Genomic DNA, 20,887 nt, shown 5'->3' with positions numbered 1-20,887 from the left:
TGTGTGCTAGCTGTGATAAATTGCATCTAGTCATCCACGACTGACATAGATTTATGCTATGAACCAGGAAAAAGAAAACAGACAGAACCCACTTCTTAGTGGGAAGCAGCATTGGTATTTCCTTCTCTGGTATGTAGTGAAATCTCTTGTAGACAGAGGATGCCTCCTGCCTTTATTTTGTTCATAAAGAAATAAAATTGCTCATTTGTTGGCTCTTTTACCTCAAACCACTGGACAGAACTCTGCTAGGTGTTTTAGCAAACAGCTTCACCAGTCCTCCACTCAAATGAGAACCAGCAATCCAAACCTAGTAGTAGTTTGTTCTCAATCCTGTAACAATAGACTTGCTCCAGGGTTTCTTACTCTGTCTAGAATAAACTTTGTCTAGAGTATAACAGCTGCGTGTCTCATATATTTTGTTATTTTGGAGATATAAAAGATGAAAAGCAGTTAATTCTAACTTTTAATACTGCAGATGAAAATAATTCCAGTTTATCAATTCAAAATTTGCTTATAACCTGAGCATTTGTCATATACATGGTAGGGTGAAAACAAGTTAAACATGAGAAAATTGATAAAAATTACTGACTCAAAAGCATATTTCCCCCAGCTCTTCTGTGACTCACAGTGTCAGTCTGTTTATCTTGTATCTGATACGCTGCCTCTCTTTATGCCATTAGCCGCTTACTATGTACAGAAGGAAGTCATCTTTGTTTAAAAATGGAAAACACAAAAAAATGACAGGAAGTTTTTCTCATCTCATACTAGCCTGAAGGGTGTTCCTTAGAAGGGAATGTCATCTATAAAATGTTAGGATCATTTGAAACTAGAAACATATAAAAAGTAAACATGTGGATTTCTACTGGGAGTTGTTCGCTTTCCTTTTCACAAGGCAGGCAACTACCTATGAAAAATACTTCTGCCAAATTTTGTAATTGAAAGTATTCCTGCCTTTATGATCATTTGCTGTCTATTTTTAAAGCTTAAACTCGGAACCTGCGTCAATTTCAGAGTTGAGTGAGTTTCAGTGAACTCAATACACTTTCATGCTCTGGTTATTTCCTTCCTTCACTTACCAATAACTTTGACTGTGATATCAGCCTTGTCTTCGCCCACTGGATTCTTAACTATAACTCTGTATACTCCCTCATCCTCCTTTTCAGCTCCTTCAATGATGAAGACACAGTGGTCTTCATGCTTCTCCACGCGAACTCTGCCTTCAGACTCAAACAGAAGCTGTGGACATTGAAAGTAACAGGAAAAGTCAATGCGAGTTGTGCCAGAGACAGCCTAATGAGCCTGTATGTAAGCTGGTGGAAAGCTTCATTTTGAATATTATCAATATTATTCAAAAGCTATGAATATTTTTTTCTCCACATTTGGATGGAGAAAAGAGAAAATACCGACTAAATGGCATGCATAAAGCAAGTAATTTAGAGAAAAATTGGTTCTGAAAGTCCCCAGGTTGTTATGATTCATTGCTAGTTTCACACACCCGGTACTACAGATTCCTAATTGGGATAACTACTAGTATCAATGTAAAGTTTCATGGATAACAGTTGTGTAGATTGTAAATTCAAAGGGGGTTACAAATTCAATTCAAATACTAGGGCAAACACTTCTGTCCAACAATATCTGGCATCAGATAACAGATTTGATCAATTTCCTTCTAAAAAAGGTACTGTATTCCTTTGTTAATGGCATCAATGTGATTTCTGTCACTCAAGAATGTGATATGGGATAACTTTCTACTCTTCTCTTGACTGTGAGGTCTAAACATAACCACAGGAACTTTGCTGTGCATTTGTAACGTGCTCTACTCTTTATGTGCCCACATATCTTCAGACTTGGAAGAAGCATTACAAAGCATTTGTGCCCGTCCACTGACTAGCACAGCAGAATCCTAACCCTGAGAAAGGTGCCCTGAGAAAGGTGTATTGTTGCATGGCAAATGTAAAATCTTTTGTATCTACCAAAATCAAAAAGTTGTCTATTACAAAAAAAGGAAAGTTGTTGGAAAATAAGTCTTCTTTTGACTGTTTTGTACATACTTTGCTTACTCTTTTGACTCATTCTCATCTTTCTTTGTGTCTTGTAAGATTTTGTCTTAGTTTTCTTCCTCTAGATATTATTGAAGCTTAGAGTTTAATGGGGGAAACAACAACAACAAAAAAAAGGTGGGGGATAAACGTTCATAAATACATCGAAGTGAGTTTTAAACAGCTTCTTTGATTGCTTGTAATCCAGCCACCATGTAACGGTGATTAGAAAGAGACTTCCTTGACCAATACCTTACTTGAAATTCACTCTCCAGATCTGTTTTGCCTGTTCAAAGTCATTGGTAACCGCTGTTGTGAGGCAGGATGTTGGGCTTGCTGTGCTATTTGCTTCACCAGTTTTAAAATCTACTGACTTGAATTTTATTTTTGTCTGAATAGGACCATTTAAATGGAAAACACTAAGCATATTTATGTGTCCGCAAAAATAATAAGGAACTTACCTTACTATCAGTGTTTAAATCACTGCTGTTTTCTGAGGGAGTCATGGAGTCATCATTGCTTCGAAACAGATCAGTTTTCTAGATAAACAAAGAAACCACAGAAAGCTGAATTTTCTGAGCAGAACACTAAAGCTGTTTCTGCAAGTCAGAAGAGTCCATAGGTGGGCTGGGGTGCTTGAACATGGAGGTGTGAGAAAAGTGAAGAGCAAAGTGAGAGCAAAAAGTGCTGGGAAGGAAACAACAGATATGAAAGTAAAAAGCAGAAATGGAAATAGATGTATCGGACTGTAGTGAATTAAAGGAAGGATAAGTCAGCAAAACTGAATCTACAGCTTCATAAACAAAGGTGCATTCCTGCAGTAGAACAGTAACTGCTTCCGAGTCTGTGTGCATCCTGTGGTAACAATTATTTTGTATAGCTACATAAATAAGGTTTACCTTTTTCTGTAATGATGGGATAGTAAGTCAGTATAAATGTTTTAATGGTCAGAAACATAGTCAGATCTGTAACATACAGAAAGCAACGTATTCTGAAGCTTTGGTATTGTTTATTTTGGATTTCAGTAGTTAGTATATGCTATGCATCCTTCAAATCAAACTTGTTTCCTTTTACTCGTGTTGAGACCTCAAACCTTGGAAATAATAAGTTGTAGGGTTTGAAATGTTTGTATGAGACGGTCAGAAAAACTGCTTCTGGTTCCTTAAGAAGAGATGAATGGCTTTTTTGTTAGGTTCCATACTAATTCTGCATTGCAGAAAGAAATCCTAAATGTTACTAAATATGTCCACCTGAACAAAGAATGCTGCAAAGTTGTGAAGAAATGAGTCTGGGAAAATGAATATAATTGGCAATATTATTTTCTCTATATCTACTTACTTTTGTGCTACCTATGGAAAGTGTAATGATGCTGTAGAATCTTATGCAAATTATGTCTGTTTTGTGCTCGTTATAGCTCAAGAGCACACAGATGGTGAGGGGTGTGGATGTTCAGAGATAGCCAGGAAGGAAGCTCGCTTAGACACTTTTGTGTCTAGGTTCTAATTTTTTTCTTTGATGTTTTGCAAGTGCTCTGATTAGGCAAATAGCTAGTGTCCTCTCTTTTCATTATACCAAATACAGCTTTACCCCACTGATCTGCTGAGAACACATCTTCTTCACAAACTGTAGAAGAATTATTGAGAAAGATGGTAAAAAGAAACTGCCACCTCCAGAACTTGTCCGTACTATCAAGTGAGATCATGGGGGTGACTGATCATCAATTTCTTTTTCTCTGAGGTATCAGAAGAATAAACTTAGATGGTATCCGACCACCTGCATGTATGTATGTCTACTCATATAGATACAGTCCCTACCTTTGGAAGGAAAAAAAAAGTCACATTCATAAAAGCTCAAGTTCAAAAGGCAAGTTCATAAAAAAAACACAGTTCAAGGTGACTCCTACAAAAACAGATAAATCCCAGTGAACTACATTGCAGCTATTTAATTTTTCTTCTTGAGTTAAAAAATAAATAATTAAAAAATACTTTACAATTTAAAAATAATTAAAAATAATTTTAAATAAGAATTTTTAATCACAGACAGATTTGAGAAAGAAAATAAATTTACTGGTGTGACATTCTTGCCTCAGCTATTGTGTCAGATTACACATTACCTTGTTCACTTTCTGCCAGATGACAGTGGGTGTTGGATCTCCTGATATGGGAACATCCAATCTCAGTTTGTTCCCAGCCACCACGACAATAGTGTCAGGGGACTGGCCCAGACAGTCAAGGTGGATTTTGGGAGGCTCTATAGCAAAGGCAAAGAAATAAGTTTAAAATATGGTTTGAGTGTTCTGTATGAAAAAGAGGTGACTACTTATGTCAACTCCTCATTAAAAATGAAGATACAGTTTCCTTTGCTATTGAAAACATGTTTACTTGCATATAAATAATGAATATTCTTACCTTCTCTTGGTACAAAATCAATCTTGACCTCTGGAAAAAAAAGAGGTGGGGAGAGTTAGGATAAATAGATCTGAAAACCAAAATTTCATATAATTTGCATTCAAAAAGTAATCTAAAACTTATTAATCATTAAATCCTCTTAAGGAATGTACATCTGTAGATTAATGCAATAAACTGGAAAACAGGCTCTGTAAAACGATGTAGCAATGATAGCAAAATAACGGGCAAAAGCAACGTAATGCACCCGTCTTGAGGTATCTGGAAAGAGATTCTCCATAGTCTTTCCTGGTATGACCAGGATTAGTTCCATCCTTTTATCCCTGTGGAAATCCCATTGTATATTCTAATACAACTTACCCAAAAACTGAAGCTTGGCAGAAAGGTTGTAAGCAAATCCCTGAGGGATGAATGAATAGTCAGCCTCGTCACCTGGCGTAACGTCCTCAATAGTGAGCTTATGGATTCTGGAAACATGAACAAATATGGTCCACTCCCTTACCTTACCATTCCAGGAGAAACAAGGCTATTTCAAGAGATGAGGTGCAGGCTATAGGATTTTAACAAACAGCACTATTTATTCTCCGCTTTCCCTAACATCAAGTCAACATCCTCTAGGGCTATAGGCTGCTCTGCTTCCAGCATTTGAGTAAATCCATCTCAGCATGATGTCTGTGAGTGGATTTTTCTTGTCAAGGTTAATGTATAGTCTACTCTGAAGAGATGAAGCTGTTTCTCTGCTTCTGTTAGTCTGGTCATTTACCCTTAAAAAGGACAATTGTAGCACTGCTGACATACTTAATTTGATCAGACTGTAAATACAGTAAACTGTGTAAAAAACAAGATAAACATTGATCTTCCATCTTTTTATTACTGTAAATTCAACACAGCGTAGAGAAAGGGAGTACCAAGGAAGAATTTACCTAACATGTAGTACTCATGTATCTTAGGAAGTTTCCTGGTCTTGATTGCCAGTAAGAGTTAGGGTATTAAGAAACTTGAGCATGGAACGGTGCAATGGTTAATATTTATATATGAATCAGTAGTTTTTCTGAAGGGTCTTATACATAAATGCTATATTAATCTGTCTCAACACTACCGTTAATTTTAAAGTTACCAAAAACATGTTTTCTAGATATTTTGAATACCAGCAAAACATGAAATCCAAATGAAAACTGAAAACAAATTCTGCTGATGCTCCACTGATTACATACATGCAAAATGCCAGATCACATACCAAAGCAAGCCTGTGACTATGTGCTGATTGTGGATGAGAAGATTTTAACTTTCTCATTTTAGCTGGAGCCAGGACAAAGTCTTGCTTTATATTCCTGTCCCCCTGAGATAATAATTCCTGTGGGTTGTAACGTAATATCCAAACTTGTACATGCTTTCGGAAACAAGACTAACCTGCCAATGTGGGAGATCTTTATCCTTTCATCTGGTACCACCTCCTTGCCATTTTTCAACCAGATTCCTTTCACATTTTCATCAGAAACTTCACACTTGAAGACAGCCTGGTCACGTGCCTTCACTGTCAGGTCCGCAATGCTCTGATAAACTTCCAGCTTTTTCTCTGATATTGCGAGAATAGTCAGTACACAAATCGACAAATCAGAATAGATCTGTTAATAAACACTTGGTGTGGCTTTACTGAGTAGAAAAGGCTAGGGCTGAGTAAGCTGTTTGTGGAAAGGTGAAATATGAAGGAAAATCCACAGCATGCAGGGCTTTAATAAGACTGATAGCTAAGCCCCTGTTACTATCAGGGTATCCATTACATCCGGCACACAGGTCTGAGTTCTCCTTGAGGCCTCTGTTATCAAACCTAATGCCACCTATGAAATATTCTTTTTCCCTGGCACAAGGATGATGCACTATCCCTCTGCACTATCCCGGAGAAGGTTACCTTCAGCCTGTTTTCATGTTTTCAGATTCTCCTTTTTCATTACCTATGCTTACCTTGTACAATTAGTTCAGCGACTGATACCCCACCGTTGGTTTTCACGGTATAGTGTCCACTGTCCTCCTTGGTTGACTCATTAATAATTAGATACTGCTTTTTTCCATCTTTCTTAAATCGGTATTTGAATGTTTCTTCCCGTGTCAGCTCAACTCCATCCTTCTCCCTGCAATGCCAAATGATGTTATTTTTCATGGGTGGAAGAGGTAAGTAAGAGTCAGCTCAGTGTTACTAGAGATTGAAGGACACAACCCCAATCTTAGTAGCATTTCAAGTTAACAAAAGCGAGACTATTTCACAAATGCTAGCAGAACCAGAACTGCTAGGGACCTGAATCTTACTAGCTTGACCACTAATTTTTACTGCATATTTCACTTTTGGTTCAAGGTTGTTCTTTTACAAGGATTTTCTTGATTGTTATTACTTATATACTGTAGATACACATGACACTATAATACATATTGTAGAAGATACAGGGACAAAGAAATACCAGCAGTGAAGGTACTATCTTGCCATAAGGTAATAAGGACTTGATGAATGATGACTTAAAAGTCTTAATTTTCCTGACTTGAATTGCAGTCATTATAATTTCATGGTTTGTGGGCATCAGTAAAAGAAGAAAAATTTAGAATGGATTTAAATGAAAATGTATTTTGGATTTTTTAGTCCTTTCTATTCAAGGATGCCATGGTATATTTAAGACATTACTAAATTAAGCTTCACCATGCAGCCCGAGAGGAAATTTAATTATTGTAATTTCCAATCATCATGAAAGGAAGCGAGCAGAGAGGATTCAAGCTGTTTAGTCAAGGTCACACAAAAATATGTAAGACTTTTTATAGCTTTCCTGTCCCTAATCCTAAAGAACATAAACAAGATCCAAGAAAATAACTTAGAATTTCTTCAGCTTGACCTCCTTTCGTAGCCTGTTATATTTTTTATCATTAGAATGTATTTATATTATCTGAATACCACTGCAGTTTGTAAACTTTTTTTTTTTCTATTTGATATTCATGTGAAAAAAAGTAGAAAAAAATGAATGCTTCTAGAAAAGTAAGAGGTTGCTTTCTATCTAATGTTGTTTCCCTTGTTTGTTGCTGGTGACTATGCAACTTAACCAAGGGCCTTACAGGCTAGGAAATGGCAGTGCTGTTTAGGGACTCATTAGAATGCTCTATTTCTAATCTCAGAGTAGATACATGCAAAGAAACCCTTTGCCTATGTCAGAGTCTGCTGATGTAAATCACAGATTAAAGCTTTAAGCAGAGACACGCATCCTAGTTTGTGATTTAGATGTACCTGCTGCAAGTTCATTTCAAAATACCTACAGTTTATCCCCTCCTAACTGTTCTTTAGAGTACAGCTTATTGGAATTTACAGTGGGATTAGAAAAACCCTGGCCTAGCGTCCAAATCACAGGGCTACAACAATAGTGAGGGAGGAAGCAGAACGCTTGCAACACCACATGAAACACAATGCTTAGTGGTACGCCAGGATAATGTTTCCTCTGCTTGCTGAGTGGCAGGAGTCTGATGTCAGGTGCAAGATGTTCTCCTAGCTGATGCTCTCGTGTATGCACTTAGTTCTGGAGCAACTGCTACAATGCAATGCGCAAACCTTTGTTGAATTGCTGCAAATGGGCTATAATCTAGAAATTCAACATGCTGCTGTGACAAAAACAGGCACACACACATGCCATGGCTACTGTTCCAAAGATGAACTTCTAATTTATTTTGGTGATGTATTTTGACATATGGATTGTCAACGATATTTCAATATTCTCTTCAGCCCGTGGTTAAGAAAGAGATCTCTTGAAGTCTTGTCTAAATAATGAAAATAGACTATTTGCAATGAGCAGTGTCTTAAAACCTGCTTAAAAGGAATAGTATATTTATCTTTTGTTTGATTTAGTGACTATCAGTTTGCTGATGAGTATGAGCAGAGTGTTTGCAGATGGGTGTACTGACAAATAGGGTAATGATAAAATTATAAACTGCAAAAGAGACCTCCCAGGCATCGCCTGACTTAAAATACTGTACTACTGTGGCAAAAAGGGAAAAACTTTTTATGTAAAGTAATATTATAGCCCCTCCCTTGGTAACTAGAGCAGTGAAGCAGAAACATCAACTGACACTAAATTGTAAGAAGAGGATTTTATAGAACCCTAGAAGTGTTAGATTAAGGACCAATCTAGGTCATCTGATCCAAACTCACAAATATCAGTGACATAGGAACTGCGTAGTAGTGGGGACACATGGATTTATTGTTACATTGCTATAGTTTGTTTTCATTTGAAGTTGTCTGGAACTGTATCATTTGGATGATACATCCAGCATTCAGAGATGGAAAAACCAAGTCAAAACTACATATTTGATTAAATCTTTTTCTTCAATAATTGTATTATTTCCAAGGCCATCTGAAGCTTAGAAATGACTATTCCTTAGTACTGTGTAAGGATAACATGAGATCTTTCTAGGTGATTGAGAGGACAGTCTTTCCTGATAACTACGTAGAGACCCACATGATGAGTTCTCCAAGCCCTAGTCCGATGGTCACGCTTAGGAGGCTGGAGGCCTTATCTGGCTTGTGCAAGTCACATATTTGCTTCTTTTCATGTGCTTGTGACTTCATCTCCTAGGTTTAAAGGGTGCAAGATCTGTAACAGGTGCCTTTAGCTAGTGCCTGTTACTTAGCTTAAACTGTAGAGCATTTCACCTAAAGGACATAAAACCAGAACTGTTTCTCCATACCATATTTCACGTTTTTCCTGGACATTTCTTTCCTGTGCCTCTGTTGCCAAAGAGCACTGACGGAGTCTCCCATAAAAACAGTTATGTTTTGTAGATGTGTGTAGTGTAAATATCTAGCTGCTCAGTTTTCTGTTGCTATGCATTGAAGAGTTTCTCTGACCACTTGCTGCATTTCAGGCAGAGACAGCTGCCGTTTTGCCCTTGTCACAGCAAATGCCCATCCCACAGATAACAGCTCTGCAAGATGTATGGGAGTCGTTCAAAGGCATAGGATCAAAGTGTGGCAGCTGCAATGTGCCCTGAGAGGGACAGATATGGTTGTCCCCATCTCTTGTGACCAGGCATCTGTAAGCAGTTCCTGAACAATAGCATGTGTGTGCCTGTGCATGTGGTTTTAATAGTGTAATGCATATGCTCTACCAGCTCTTGGGCTCTATTTAAATTCTCAGTTCCTTCCTTGGGGAGAGCAGATGAGTGATAGCACTTTCCAAGAATGTAATGGGCATTGTGGGATCAGTTGATAACCATGTGCCTGAAGCTGTTAACAAGCACAAGAGAATTTCATCTGGTAGAGAAATGAAGTGAGAACAGTGTGCCTAAGGCCTGGTATGTGAGCACTGCCTGCTGTGCCTGCCCAGGCGGTGTGAACCTTCCAGCTTCCCCTCAGCTGGAATGCCCAACAAAATGGGCTCTATGGGCACAATGTTTGTCATCTTAATCCCACTAGCTGCATATACATAATGACTGGCTTTGCAGGATCACCACAACACATATGTTAAAATAAGTCAATGGCCTTCCCTCTGTCTCAACAGAGGCTGACTTTTTACTTAAGGAAAGGAAAATCTCACTGCAATTGAGAAGAGTGGAGCTCATCACAATGTGGATCTAATTAGTCCATGTAATAGTTACACGTTGCTGTCAAGCATTTAGAAAACTTTAATGTTAATGGCTCAGTAGAGTCAGTAGCATCCTGTAGCCACAGAACAAGAAATCCTAGAGACACTTATAAAATACCTACATTTCATCTGTTTTCTGTAATGTTCTGGCTTCTCAGTTTCTACTCAATATTTGATATATAGAAGGAGGATAAATACTTTTTTTTCTGAAAGCACTGATGTAGGATGCCTTCATCCCTTTTAGTCCACAGCTTTTCTCCACAAACACTGGTTCTAGAATGTCCCATGGAGGAATATGGCCTGTTTCTTATTTGCTGTTTTTTGTTTGTTTGTTTATTTCCTTTTCTATTGCCTTACCATTTTACAGTAGCTCCTTCCTCAGACACTTCACACTCAAACTCCACTCTTTCTCCAACCATCACCATCTGGTCCTCCAGTGGGTGAGTGATCAGGATTGGAGGCTCTGGAAATGAAGAGGCCTTTATTGAAACAATATTCTGAAAGGCTGAATGTCAGCAGTAGGTCTCAGTCAGCGCTCTACAGGAGGAGCCCCTGACAAAATACATGGTGATGCTCTCTGAGTTGGAACTTAAGATTTACTATGCTGGATCGTATTACCAATGTTATCAGATGACCTTTTGGTATTTACTTCATGAGACAGAATACAAACATAAGATTAATCAGTTTTGACATATATTCCAAAATTCTTAGACAGAGGCATTATTTTTCTGTACTACTTGATCTGCTTGTAAAGCTTGAGGTACTTATTTATCTTGAACAGAATCTAATTTCTAAAGTAAGTTTCTAGCTCTATTGTTGGGAAACACAGCACTTTCCAAATGAGAATTAATAACTATTACTGAGCTATTTTCCTGTGCTTTCTCAGTTGCAGCTATAGGGAAAAGCTGTCTTCCTTTAACTGTAAGAAAAATACCTACTTTGATAGATCTCAGATTTTGTTCATATGTTGGAGAATTTGCTTTGAGATAACTAATTTGAGATTAAATAAGGATTTAACTAATTTGATGCTAAATGTTAGGGGGTAGATCTTGCTGCCATTGCTCACCTTTTACAAATAATTCTGTGAAGCTCTTCTCCTCACCTACCACACATTCATATGCTGCATCGTCAGCCAGAGAGCAGTGGTTTATGGTCAGGATTCTTTTATTCCCAACAGCTTCAAAAATATATCTGAAAAGAGAATCTAAGTGTAATTATCTGAGACTCCCTCCTTTGGACCCAGTCTTCCCCTGCCAGGCAGAGAAGAAAGCTCCCCGCTTCTTTTCTGACATCAGTGGCAAGGTTTGTTAAGATTCAACCCCTGAATCGCTGTTCTAGTGCAGTGGGCAGAAACAGTGTTTTGAAAACAAGCACAGGGGATTATGGAGATCTCTTCATACTAAACTGGGGCATACAAACCCCTGTGGATGGTGTTGGAATGCTGGTGACTGTAAATGCCTTTCTAACACAGACACAAGCCTGACTACTTACCATTACAATTCCTCTTAAAGGTTCCAGCACCAAATCACTGAAATTTTGGTTTTACAAGCACGCTGCAGCAAAGTATATCCCATGTAAGAAAGAATTTTGAACCCTGGATATATACATAAACAACAGAGCATAATCAGAGGACTTACTTGCTAAGAAGGTAGGTGTGAGCATCCCATTCCACATGTAGATATACAGAGCACAGGGAAGAAAAAGAAACAGCCATGAGAACAGTAAACTGGCCACAACTCAATGTGCTATGTAGATTCTTTCATGGTTCCTATTTCTCCCTATTTTATTTGTTTCTTTCTAAGTATAGCTAGCTTTTCTACTTTGTCCATGCTTCAGGCCGTTCTGTGTTTAATTTCTCATACTTCTAGTTTACCTGCCGCTCACTTGGATCTCCTGTCCGTTCTTCAGCCATTTCACGTCAGCATCTGGATTGGCGACTTCAACCATTAATTTAATCTTTTGTCCTTTGTCCACTTGGTAAGCTGGATCCAATTTCTTGAGGAATGCTGTGACAAAGAATGAGTTGTAAAAAGAGTATCTTAATTTTATTCTTTTTGTTTTCTTTCTTTCCTTTTTTTTTTTTTTTCTTGACATTCTCTGTCAAGAAAATAAGTCTTCATTCCGTTTCCTCTTGTTTAATGCCATTTTAAACCTTGTCCACTTTCTCCATCCCTGTTTGCATTTTTACCATTTCTTTTTGTCTGTTCTTCATCCCATGCTGTCTTATGTTATTCATTAACATAGAACAAAAGGCTTGTGATATTAACTAAAATGAGTGAAGTAGAATATTCTAAATCAGACATAAATATGTACTTCAACACATCCTAAATACAGTTACAGCTAAGTGTGACCACAGGAAAATTATATTTATCTTCTCAGTACTAATGAAAGGCAATTTATCTTCTCTGCTTCTGACTTTTAATACAAATTAGTTAAAAGTAGGTAATTTATACTTGACAGGACTAAAAGAGGCTCAAGAATCCCAAATGCATCATGCTTGAAGTGTTTTTAAGAAACCTTTATAATGGAAATGAAATGTAAATATCATGCAAAAATTGGAAAAGGAAACTGTATCACACTCATACTTCCCATGCTCTTGTGTCTGGCTGCTGTCCAGTTGATGTTAACATTTGAAGAACTCCCAAACAAGAATATACACACAAATGTATTTGGAAGAAATAGAGCTTTCCAACCTGTACTTTTTTTCTCTTCCTTCTTTATGCGTTTGAGGCGTTTCAGCATCCCACGCAAATCTGTGATACCATACTGAAAAGCGATTTTCTCATATTCAGAAGGCGGAGCTTTCCTCAGGATTTCCCAGACATCTACATCAGGTTGTGATTCAGTTTTTCCATCACCTCTGCAGGAAGATATTAGAATATCTGAATGGCACTACTGAGAGAATTTTAAAACAGCCATAGACTTGGCAAGCTATGTATAGTTTTGATGAAAGCATTTATTAATAAAGAATTTAGCAGTCTAACTTTTTACTATATTATTGCCCAAAATAATGAAATTAAACAGCAGAGTAGTTTTACTCAAATTTATATATACGATAATTAAAATCCAAACACTGTTCTAAAGGATTTACTATCTCATAGCCAAAGCTACAAAATTGTAACTTCCCTTAACAATAGGAGACAATAACAAATCTAAACACAGGGGGATGTACTGTCCTGTGATGATCATATGCAAAACATGGCAAAGCAAGGAACAGAACTGATATCTTGAGCATACTTTAAAAACAAGGTAGTTGTATTATGTTAACAAGGAACGATTCCTTTTCTACTCAGGACATTTTCCCTGCATGCTCAAATGAATCACAGATTACTAAAATATGTATCATCATTTATAAAGGCAGTTGTTGGCTTTAGTCATCTATGAAACATAAAGGCACTTACACTGATGAGTATTAGCAAATGAGACAATATTTACAATGAATGACTTATTTTATGGTTTAACCAGAGATCTAGTTATTTCAGAAGAATTAATGTTTGCTTTAGCAAAACCAAGCGAAAATTCAGGTGTCTGGCTTTGGGAAAGGCATTCTCTTCCCATCATCATGTTTTAAGTTAAAAGTTCACAAACTGAGAAAGAAATTGGTGTAATCTTACCGATTTACAGAGCGCAAGAAGCTGCTGAACTCAAGAACGATGCACAGAAGCGTTTGGAAAAGCATGCAGCATCCCAATAGGCAAGAAAGAGGGCATCATGTGTTAATACAAGAGAGCCATGAATGTCATCTTCACCTTTAGCAGAATAAGCCTGTGCTTCAGTAGCAGGGAAATGAAGGAACTCGTGCAAAAGCTCTGAAATAAGCTTAAGAAAAATGCTGTTCCCTAGTAAAATCAATCTCACACAGTTTGTACAGTTCCACTCGGCAATCTAAATGATAAGTGCAATGACTTCTACTTGTTCCTAATTATGACAGATGGATTTACAGTGAAATAAGTAGCTTTACTTAGCCCTGTCTTCTTGGAGTTGTTGCCTGTCACTGCTTGCATTTTGATAAACAGTAAGGATAAAAGAAGTAACATTTTCTTAAAACTTTCTGTAGTTTACCTAAACTTCCTGTGGTTACTGTTTCTGTTATCACCAAGACCAAGCAAACTTCCAGTGCAGCAGAACACTCTAATATAATGAAGTCGTGTACAGTGGGAAACCCCAATACAGAGATCACTTATGCAGCAGGCAGTGCAAAGAAGAGTGGAGGGTTATAGTGTGTGTTTTCATTTTTTTTTTCAGGAAAAGAACAGTCCCATTAGTCTGTGAGAAATACTGTTACTTAAAAAAGCATGACAGTAGTCAGTCTAGACAGCAGGTGTAACCAAATATTTGTAGCACTCCTGTGATTTCCCCTAAAGGGCTTGTTTATAACGAGAGTTATGTTTATTAAAGTACTCTGGATTTCCAGCATCGTTGTAGCTCTTGAAGAGGAGGAAACCCCCAGTGAATGCAAGTTGAAATACGGCATGCAATATCTCCTATCTTTGGAGTGGCATAGCACTCACTAAGCACTAAGCCCTCATTCACTAGCACTCACTGGATTGATAGGTGTATCTGAAGTTTGGACTCTTTGCAGTAAGTGCAGTCTACTGAGTATTTGCTTTGTCATAGCAGTGCATCAACATTACCCACAAATTTAATCCAAATTGCTCTTCTCTATCTAACATTTAGTTCAGGAATACACATAGTCTGTCATTCTGCAAGGCAGAAGGCAGGACAAATGAACTGATTTGTCAACTGAATTGTCAGATAGACCAAGATCTTTTAACATAACCAGTTTTTGGGCAAGTTGCTCTGATCATACCAATGAACATTAGAATATTTCCAAATACATATGAATTGGAATAGATATATATGTACATAAAAGTAAGAATATATAATATTTCCAGTAAAATCTGTAGTAGCACAATTAACGTTCTGCAGGGCAAATTGTATCTCAAAAGAAAATATAAAATCATAGGAGATAAGAAAGGCGTAACAGGTTCAGATATTCTCATTTTCCCTCAGTCCTTATATAAATATTGTTGGTCTCTCTGTCTATCTGCCTACTTATGTGCTCATCTATATACACCCCTTTACCTGAAAATTTGTGGGTATCGTTATTCATGATATTTTCTAAAGTGTTTTGTGTGAGCTATTTTTAAATACATCATGAGTTAAATCTTCCAATTTGGAAGCAATTCCACAGCCTATTATATCTCACAATTGAGAAGACTTCCTGAATTTTTGTTTTAGCTTTTCCATTAGTCAGTGTCATCCCATTTTTAGATCTGGCAATACCATTTCAGTGCTGTTTCAATGCTGTTTCCATGCAAGCAGAAATAAAATAAATTTGAGCCCTTATGCTCAGAATGTAGTTTCTTCCTCCTACGTACTGGTATTTTCTAGTTACGCGAAAAAGCTTTAAGTCACGTGTACATAACAAAATGGTACTAAAAGTTAAAGGTTATCATTCTTACAGTGTTGAATTCAGTTCTGAAACAGAAGAAAAGCTTACTATGCCTCTAAGAAAAAGTTTCCCTATCCCATTAGTCCTTTTCACCATGTTATATTTGCTAAAACATTTGTTTTGATTACATAAAGCCACAGTGAGACTGTACTCTTCCACTGCCAACAGGAACTAAGCAACGTATGAGAGCTTGGACTCATGGAGTTTCTCCCACCCTTACACTACTCTCCGTGACGCTGGGGATCCTTATCCAGAGTGATCACCTCATAGGTTAAATATGCACTTGGGGGCATTAAGATGCAGCTTAGTGAATCTGCTGTAAATGGAATATGCAGCTGATATGTTTTAAACATGTGTGGAGGGGTTAAAAATAGTTTTGTACATCCCAGAGATGGTTCCTTCCTATCCCATTACTGTCAACTGATTGGGCCCTGTCAGCTGTCACCTCCTTCAAGGTCTCCGCTAACTTTCCCATGTAATAGTTCTGTGACAGCTGTTCCCTTCCTCTTCCCAATGACCTCTCCTTGGCCCATGACATCTGTATGTCAACACCAGTTAATTAAATTACAGCAATAGGAGATACAGTATTAAATGAAGGTGTTTCTATTACAGCGGGAATGTTCATTATCTCTGGATTGAGGGCACTTGTAAATTAGGTGGGACAAAGCAAAAGTGGTGAAAGAATAATCTTCCATTCTGTTTGAATATACATAGCTCTTGAGAGTTCCTCAGCATGAGGTCCTTTTTTTCTGTCCTATTCTAATGAGAAATGCTTTAATTCCACAGTAAGTTTTTATGCCTTCCAGTTCTCATTAGTATAGGCGTGGTCTTCAATCCATGCTGAAGTCACAGGAAAAAGCTTCTAAGTCACATGTACATAACAAAATGGTATTGAAAGTTAAAGTTTGAACTGAATTCTGAATTCTGAGTTCAGGTTGAACTGAGTTCCGAAACAGAAGAAAAAATCTCACTTCCATGCCTCTAAGAAAAGGCTTCCAGCAGTGCACAAAATTAAGCAAGTGTTTTTACCTTCCTTGGCCTCCATTTATGAAAAATTTTAAAAGAAAAAAAAAAACTTTAAATTTTTTAATTATTTTTTTGCTTACAGAGATTAGAATGTGAGTCTAGTGATGATTGTTTATAGTAACTTCAGGAGACAAAAAATGAGTGACCATGGGCAGTAATCAGAAGCATGCTCAGAGTGATGGGATAACGATCAATGGAAACCTCACCCGAAATTAAATATTTTGCAACAGGGAAGTCTGTACATTTACGGAATAGGTGATGTTGGTAATATGTTTGCTAAACATGATTAAGGGTGTATGGAACAAACCTTGAAAGCATACTTGATAGGCACCAGCATACAAATAATGCAAATGATCTGTGATCAAAGAAGAGGTTCCCATTTCTACTTCCTTCAACAATAGGAATTTAAACCAACAGATTATTGAGAAAATTTGATGATTCAAGCACTATTTAAAGCCACTAATAAAAGAAAGCAATGGTGAAAAACAAAGGACATGCAGAAAAAAAAACCACATTGATTTGTATTGGATAGTTTGTCCTTAATTTCTAACTGTTTAAAAACATTTCCATCTCAGAAATTGGCAGTTGATAATTTTCTTTCATACTATATAATTTTTTGTCATGCTCTACATGTAAGATAAAAATGCATGCATTATTTCAAACCAAATGGTTCTGATATCCAGTCTGACCCATGCATTTATAATCAAATGAAGTAGAAACCTTACTCTCTGTTGTCAACAGTGGAATCCAAAATATCCAGATTACAATGGTAGTAAAAAGAAAAAAAACATATGTATAGAGATTATGAAACAGATGTGTCAAGGACAGACAATGGGAAGAAGAAATTCCACCAAAAAAAAAATGCAAGTAAAAGCAAGAAATAAGACTTAGAGTAAAAGCATTAAAATATGTTATATAATATTTATACAACACAGAATCTCTATTATTGTAAAAAAAATATCTCTATATAGTACATATAGTTGTATACTGTAACAATAATAATAGTAATGTTTGGATATCTAATAAAAATGCTTCTCTTCCCAGTTCTCTCATGCCATGTGTTGTGAAAACTTAGGATAAAATTTCTTAGTAAACAGCATTATAGACAAGTATTGTAATTTATTTATTTTCTTTAGTGAAAAGTAAGCAACTAATTGCACTGGTCCCGGTCTTTTCTTTCTTGGGAAAATAAAAATAAATAAATAAAATATGTATTTACTTGCTCCACTATAAACCCAGCAAGAATGCAGGAAGTCTTGACTATTTGGGGAAGTCGCTATAAGTACTTGTTATCCTTTTTCCATTCAGAGCTGCTTTAGAAAAATTGCAAGGATTCTGAACTTACTAACCTCCTACTTGCTCTAGTTCTAGTGTTTCCAGACTTATTCTACAGAAGGTAATTTTATTTCTCTAAGATTAGTGGATTTTTACTCACCTCTTTTTCAGTAGGGCACTAAAATTCAACTCTCCAGCTTCGTCATGTCCCTCAGTACTGTGTAGTAACAGAAAAATGTAATTAGCTTTAGAAGGAAATGGAAATGAAACTATATCATGACATAGGTGATAGATTTCTGCAGTGGAGTAGTGGATGGGTTTAGAATGACAGTGTGCTTTGACATGGGACATGACCTAATTAGGCTCTTTTTCATTATTGATCTAGATTAAGGAATTTGTTTAATGAACTTGTATTTTTTCTGTACTGATTAAGAAGAAAACTGTAGAGGTTATTAACTTGGTGGTCATATTGATTTGGAACATAGTGGTTATCATGTAGATGTTGCAGAAGCTCTCATTTAGAATCTTTAGTGCTTTTAGGAAGCTGTAGTTTCAGGAGTATGGATATAGGTTGTAGTGGGGGCAGTACTAAACCAACCTTTTTTGGACTTCCTGAAGTCCAAAATCACTTTTTTTTTTTTTTTTTTTTTTTTTTTTTTTTTTTTTTTTTTCTTTCCTGGTATTTTATCTAGTATACCCAGCTACAATTTTTTTAAGGCTCTTTGCAATTCCAGAGCTCATTATCATGAAACGAGTATCACATTGCTGGTGCTTGGGCGAGCAAAAGGAGGAATCCTGTGATTTGACACAGAACCTGATGAATTGATTGATGAGAACGAGAAACAACCAGCAGGAATTTTTTGATATGTAATGATGTTTGTCATATGCTAAACTCAGATGGAGTACACCATGTTATTTTTGGTGTTCTGAGTCAAACGTGTTTTAGCTGTGATTCTGAATGTTTGAAGTACAGATCTACTATGAAAACTTAACACAAAGTCTCTAAAACCACTTATTTGGGCTTAGTTCCTTAAAAAAAAAGTCATTCTGGAGATGTGTTTTGGAAGTACTGAACCGACTGGGAATTAAATCTATTTCCTGATTAGTTATCATTCAATTAAAAAAAAAAAAAAAAAAAAAAGTCTTAACGTCTTTTTGTGCATTCAGGCAGGGTTTAGAAAGTCAAAATGAATTTTCTTCACCTCAGTTGGTCTCCTATCATCGATGTTCAGAGGCTCCTTTACACCTCTGTGGTATTGAGAGTAAGAATCAGGTAACACCAACAAACAGCATTTAGATTCCTCCAGCAGCAACACCTTATCCTTCATCACTGTTTCATACACAGAAATTACTATTTTCACATGTACCAGGGGTAGCAGTAGCCCAAAATGCTGTCTCTGACAACACAGAGTGCTAGTTACTTCAGTCAGTCTGTCTGTAGGAGTATAACCAGAATGTAAGGATAATTTGATGCGGCAGGAACAAATATAAAAATACGTAAGAAAACAGCTTTAACAGATAAAGGATGGGCATTTTGCCAGTACTGGTGATAAAAATGGAAGGGAAACAAGTCCAGACTTTTGGTACTTGCAAGGTTGGTGAGAAAAAAATAACAATTCAAAACCATTTTTATTTTGAATCAGTACTATTTTGAATAAATTTTGAGAAGAGATCTGCTTATTAAGAAAGCACCATATTTACTTTTGTGATTACTTTCAAGGTAGTACAGTACTGGAATGGATTATTTTCTTGGTATGATGCTCAAGCAAGAAAGTGTATTTTTGGCCTCTTTATCCTTGCTTTAAGAAGATTTTCAATGGCTACAGGTGTCATATATAGAGATTACTATTATAATACTAACTTTGAAAAGGGCTTCTTGTGGTCAAATATTCAGAAAACCAGAATCTACAGCTGGAAGGGGAATTAGTCACATTATTGCTTCCCAGGTGGTAATTACAATCAGATTTTTAGGAAAGCCCACCAATCAGCGTTTGGCTTTTCTGCAGAGTAAGACCTTAATAATTGCTTTAACATGCATAGAGTTAAATCTAATCTCAGACTTCCTATTTTAATTATGGTAGAAGACATTGGGAGCAAAAGGGATGTGACGGGAAAGTTAATGATAATAGGATTAGGAGTGTGGCAGGAAATTACAGATTTTCATACGCATGTGTGTTGAAAAACTTCTGTGAGAGAAGTGACAGTTTTAGTCAGGATGTGCTCAGTATAGAGGAAAGAGTGTAAAACAGAGGGGCAGACATGCATATAATTTGAAGTTTGTGTGAAGATAGTTCTCTCCAAACACAAGCCTTTTGTGTAGATGAATCTGCCTCTCACTGAACTATCAAACTACTCTTTTCAATATCTTAGACATATTACTACTTACTGGTATACATTCTAATCTTATATAAGCACTACTATAAACCATGATTTATTAGGAATTCAAATGTTTATAATAGAAAGTGGAGCTAATTCTGTCTGTTTTTTATTTTATTTTGTTTTCCTGATCAGAGAGAGACAGTTCATTGTTAGACTTGAATTTGTCTGCTGACACAGGCAGAGACTACCTGAGAAAGGCTGAAGTCATCCGTCTCCCCCCTCCTGCCAGGCTCCTGAGTGAGGGTATCAGACACAGAGCTTCAGATTTAAACAGTTCATTTCAAAATCTGGCTTCTTTCTTATAGAAAGAGCTGAAAATCTGAACAGCCTGAAGCTGCTAACATTGCTCTTACTCTCAACTGATTGTAAAATAATTCTTTTAATTCCACTAGCAAGAAGAGAACCCCTTGGAGCCTAATTCCACTGCAGTGAAATAACACAATGCAACTAGGCACCGAATGTCCTTTTTTAGGCACCAGAGCAGGCTGGTCAGCTAGTTACAGATGGATTTGACTGTAAATAAGTTCTTCAAGACTTCTTTATGATAGAATGCAAAATCCAAATCTCATACAGAAATAGCACTTGTATGGAAAAATTCAAGCAGTTTACAGAGCAAAATTTTCTCTTATGTTAGAGAAATTGATGCCTGTTGGAATGTTCTTGATCTAATAACTACAAAAATATATAGAAATTAAAACA

The 20,887-nt window shown here is 36.7% G+C and overlaps 1 protein-coding gene across 1 annotated transcript in view; it reads right to left on the bottom strand.

Annotated features, from left to right (window-relative positions):
* MYBPC3 (myosin binding protein C3) overlaps positions 1-20,887 on the bottom strand; it is a 58,174-nt gene that overhangs the window by 23,042 nt on the left and 14,245 nt on the right. Inside the window, exons 8-21 of the mRNA XM_082761476.1 lie at positions 20,377-20,421; positions 17,970-18,026; positions 13,668-13,691; positions 12,747-12,913; positions 11,927-12,059; positions 11,120-11,244; positions 10,411-10,516; positions 6,407-6,573; positions 5,855-6,020; positions 4,805-4,911; positions 4,448-4,477; positions 4,153-4,289; positions 2,501-2,578; positions 1,077-1,236 (exon numbers count right to left, since the gene is read on the bottom strand). Coding sequence (XP_082617602.1) covers positions 1,077-1,236; positions 2,501-2,578; positions 4,153-4,289; positions 4,448-4,477; positions 4,805-4,911; positions 5,855-6,020; positions 6,407-6,573; positions 10,411-10,516; positions 11,120-11,244; positions 11,927-12,059; positions 12,747-12,913; positions 13,668-13,691; positions 17,970-18,026; positions 20,377-20,421 — 1,502 coding nt within the window. The remainder of the gene's footprint in view (positions 1-1,076; positions 1,237-2,500; positions 2,579-4,152; positions 4,290-4,447; positions 4,478-4,804; positions 4,912-5,854; positions 6,021-6,406; positions 6,574-10,410; positions 10,517-11,119; positions 11,245-11,926; positions 12,060-12,746; positions 12,914-13,667; positions 13,692-17,969; positions 18,027-20,376; positions 20,422-20,887) is intronic.

The sequence above is a fragment of the Aythya marila genome (assembly GCF_965140915.1).
Source record: "Aythya marila genome assembly, chromosome: 5".
NCBI classification, from domain to species: Eukaryota; Metazoa; Chordata; class Aves; order Anseriformes; family Anatidae; genus Aythya; species Aythya marila.
Note: the sequence above shows the minus strand (reverse complement) of the source record. Positions and strands in the feature narration are given on the sequence as shown.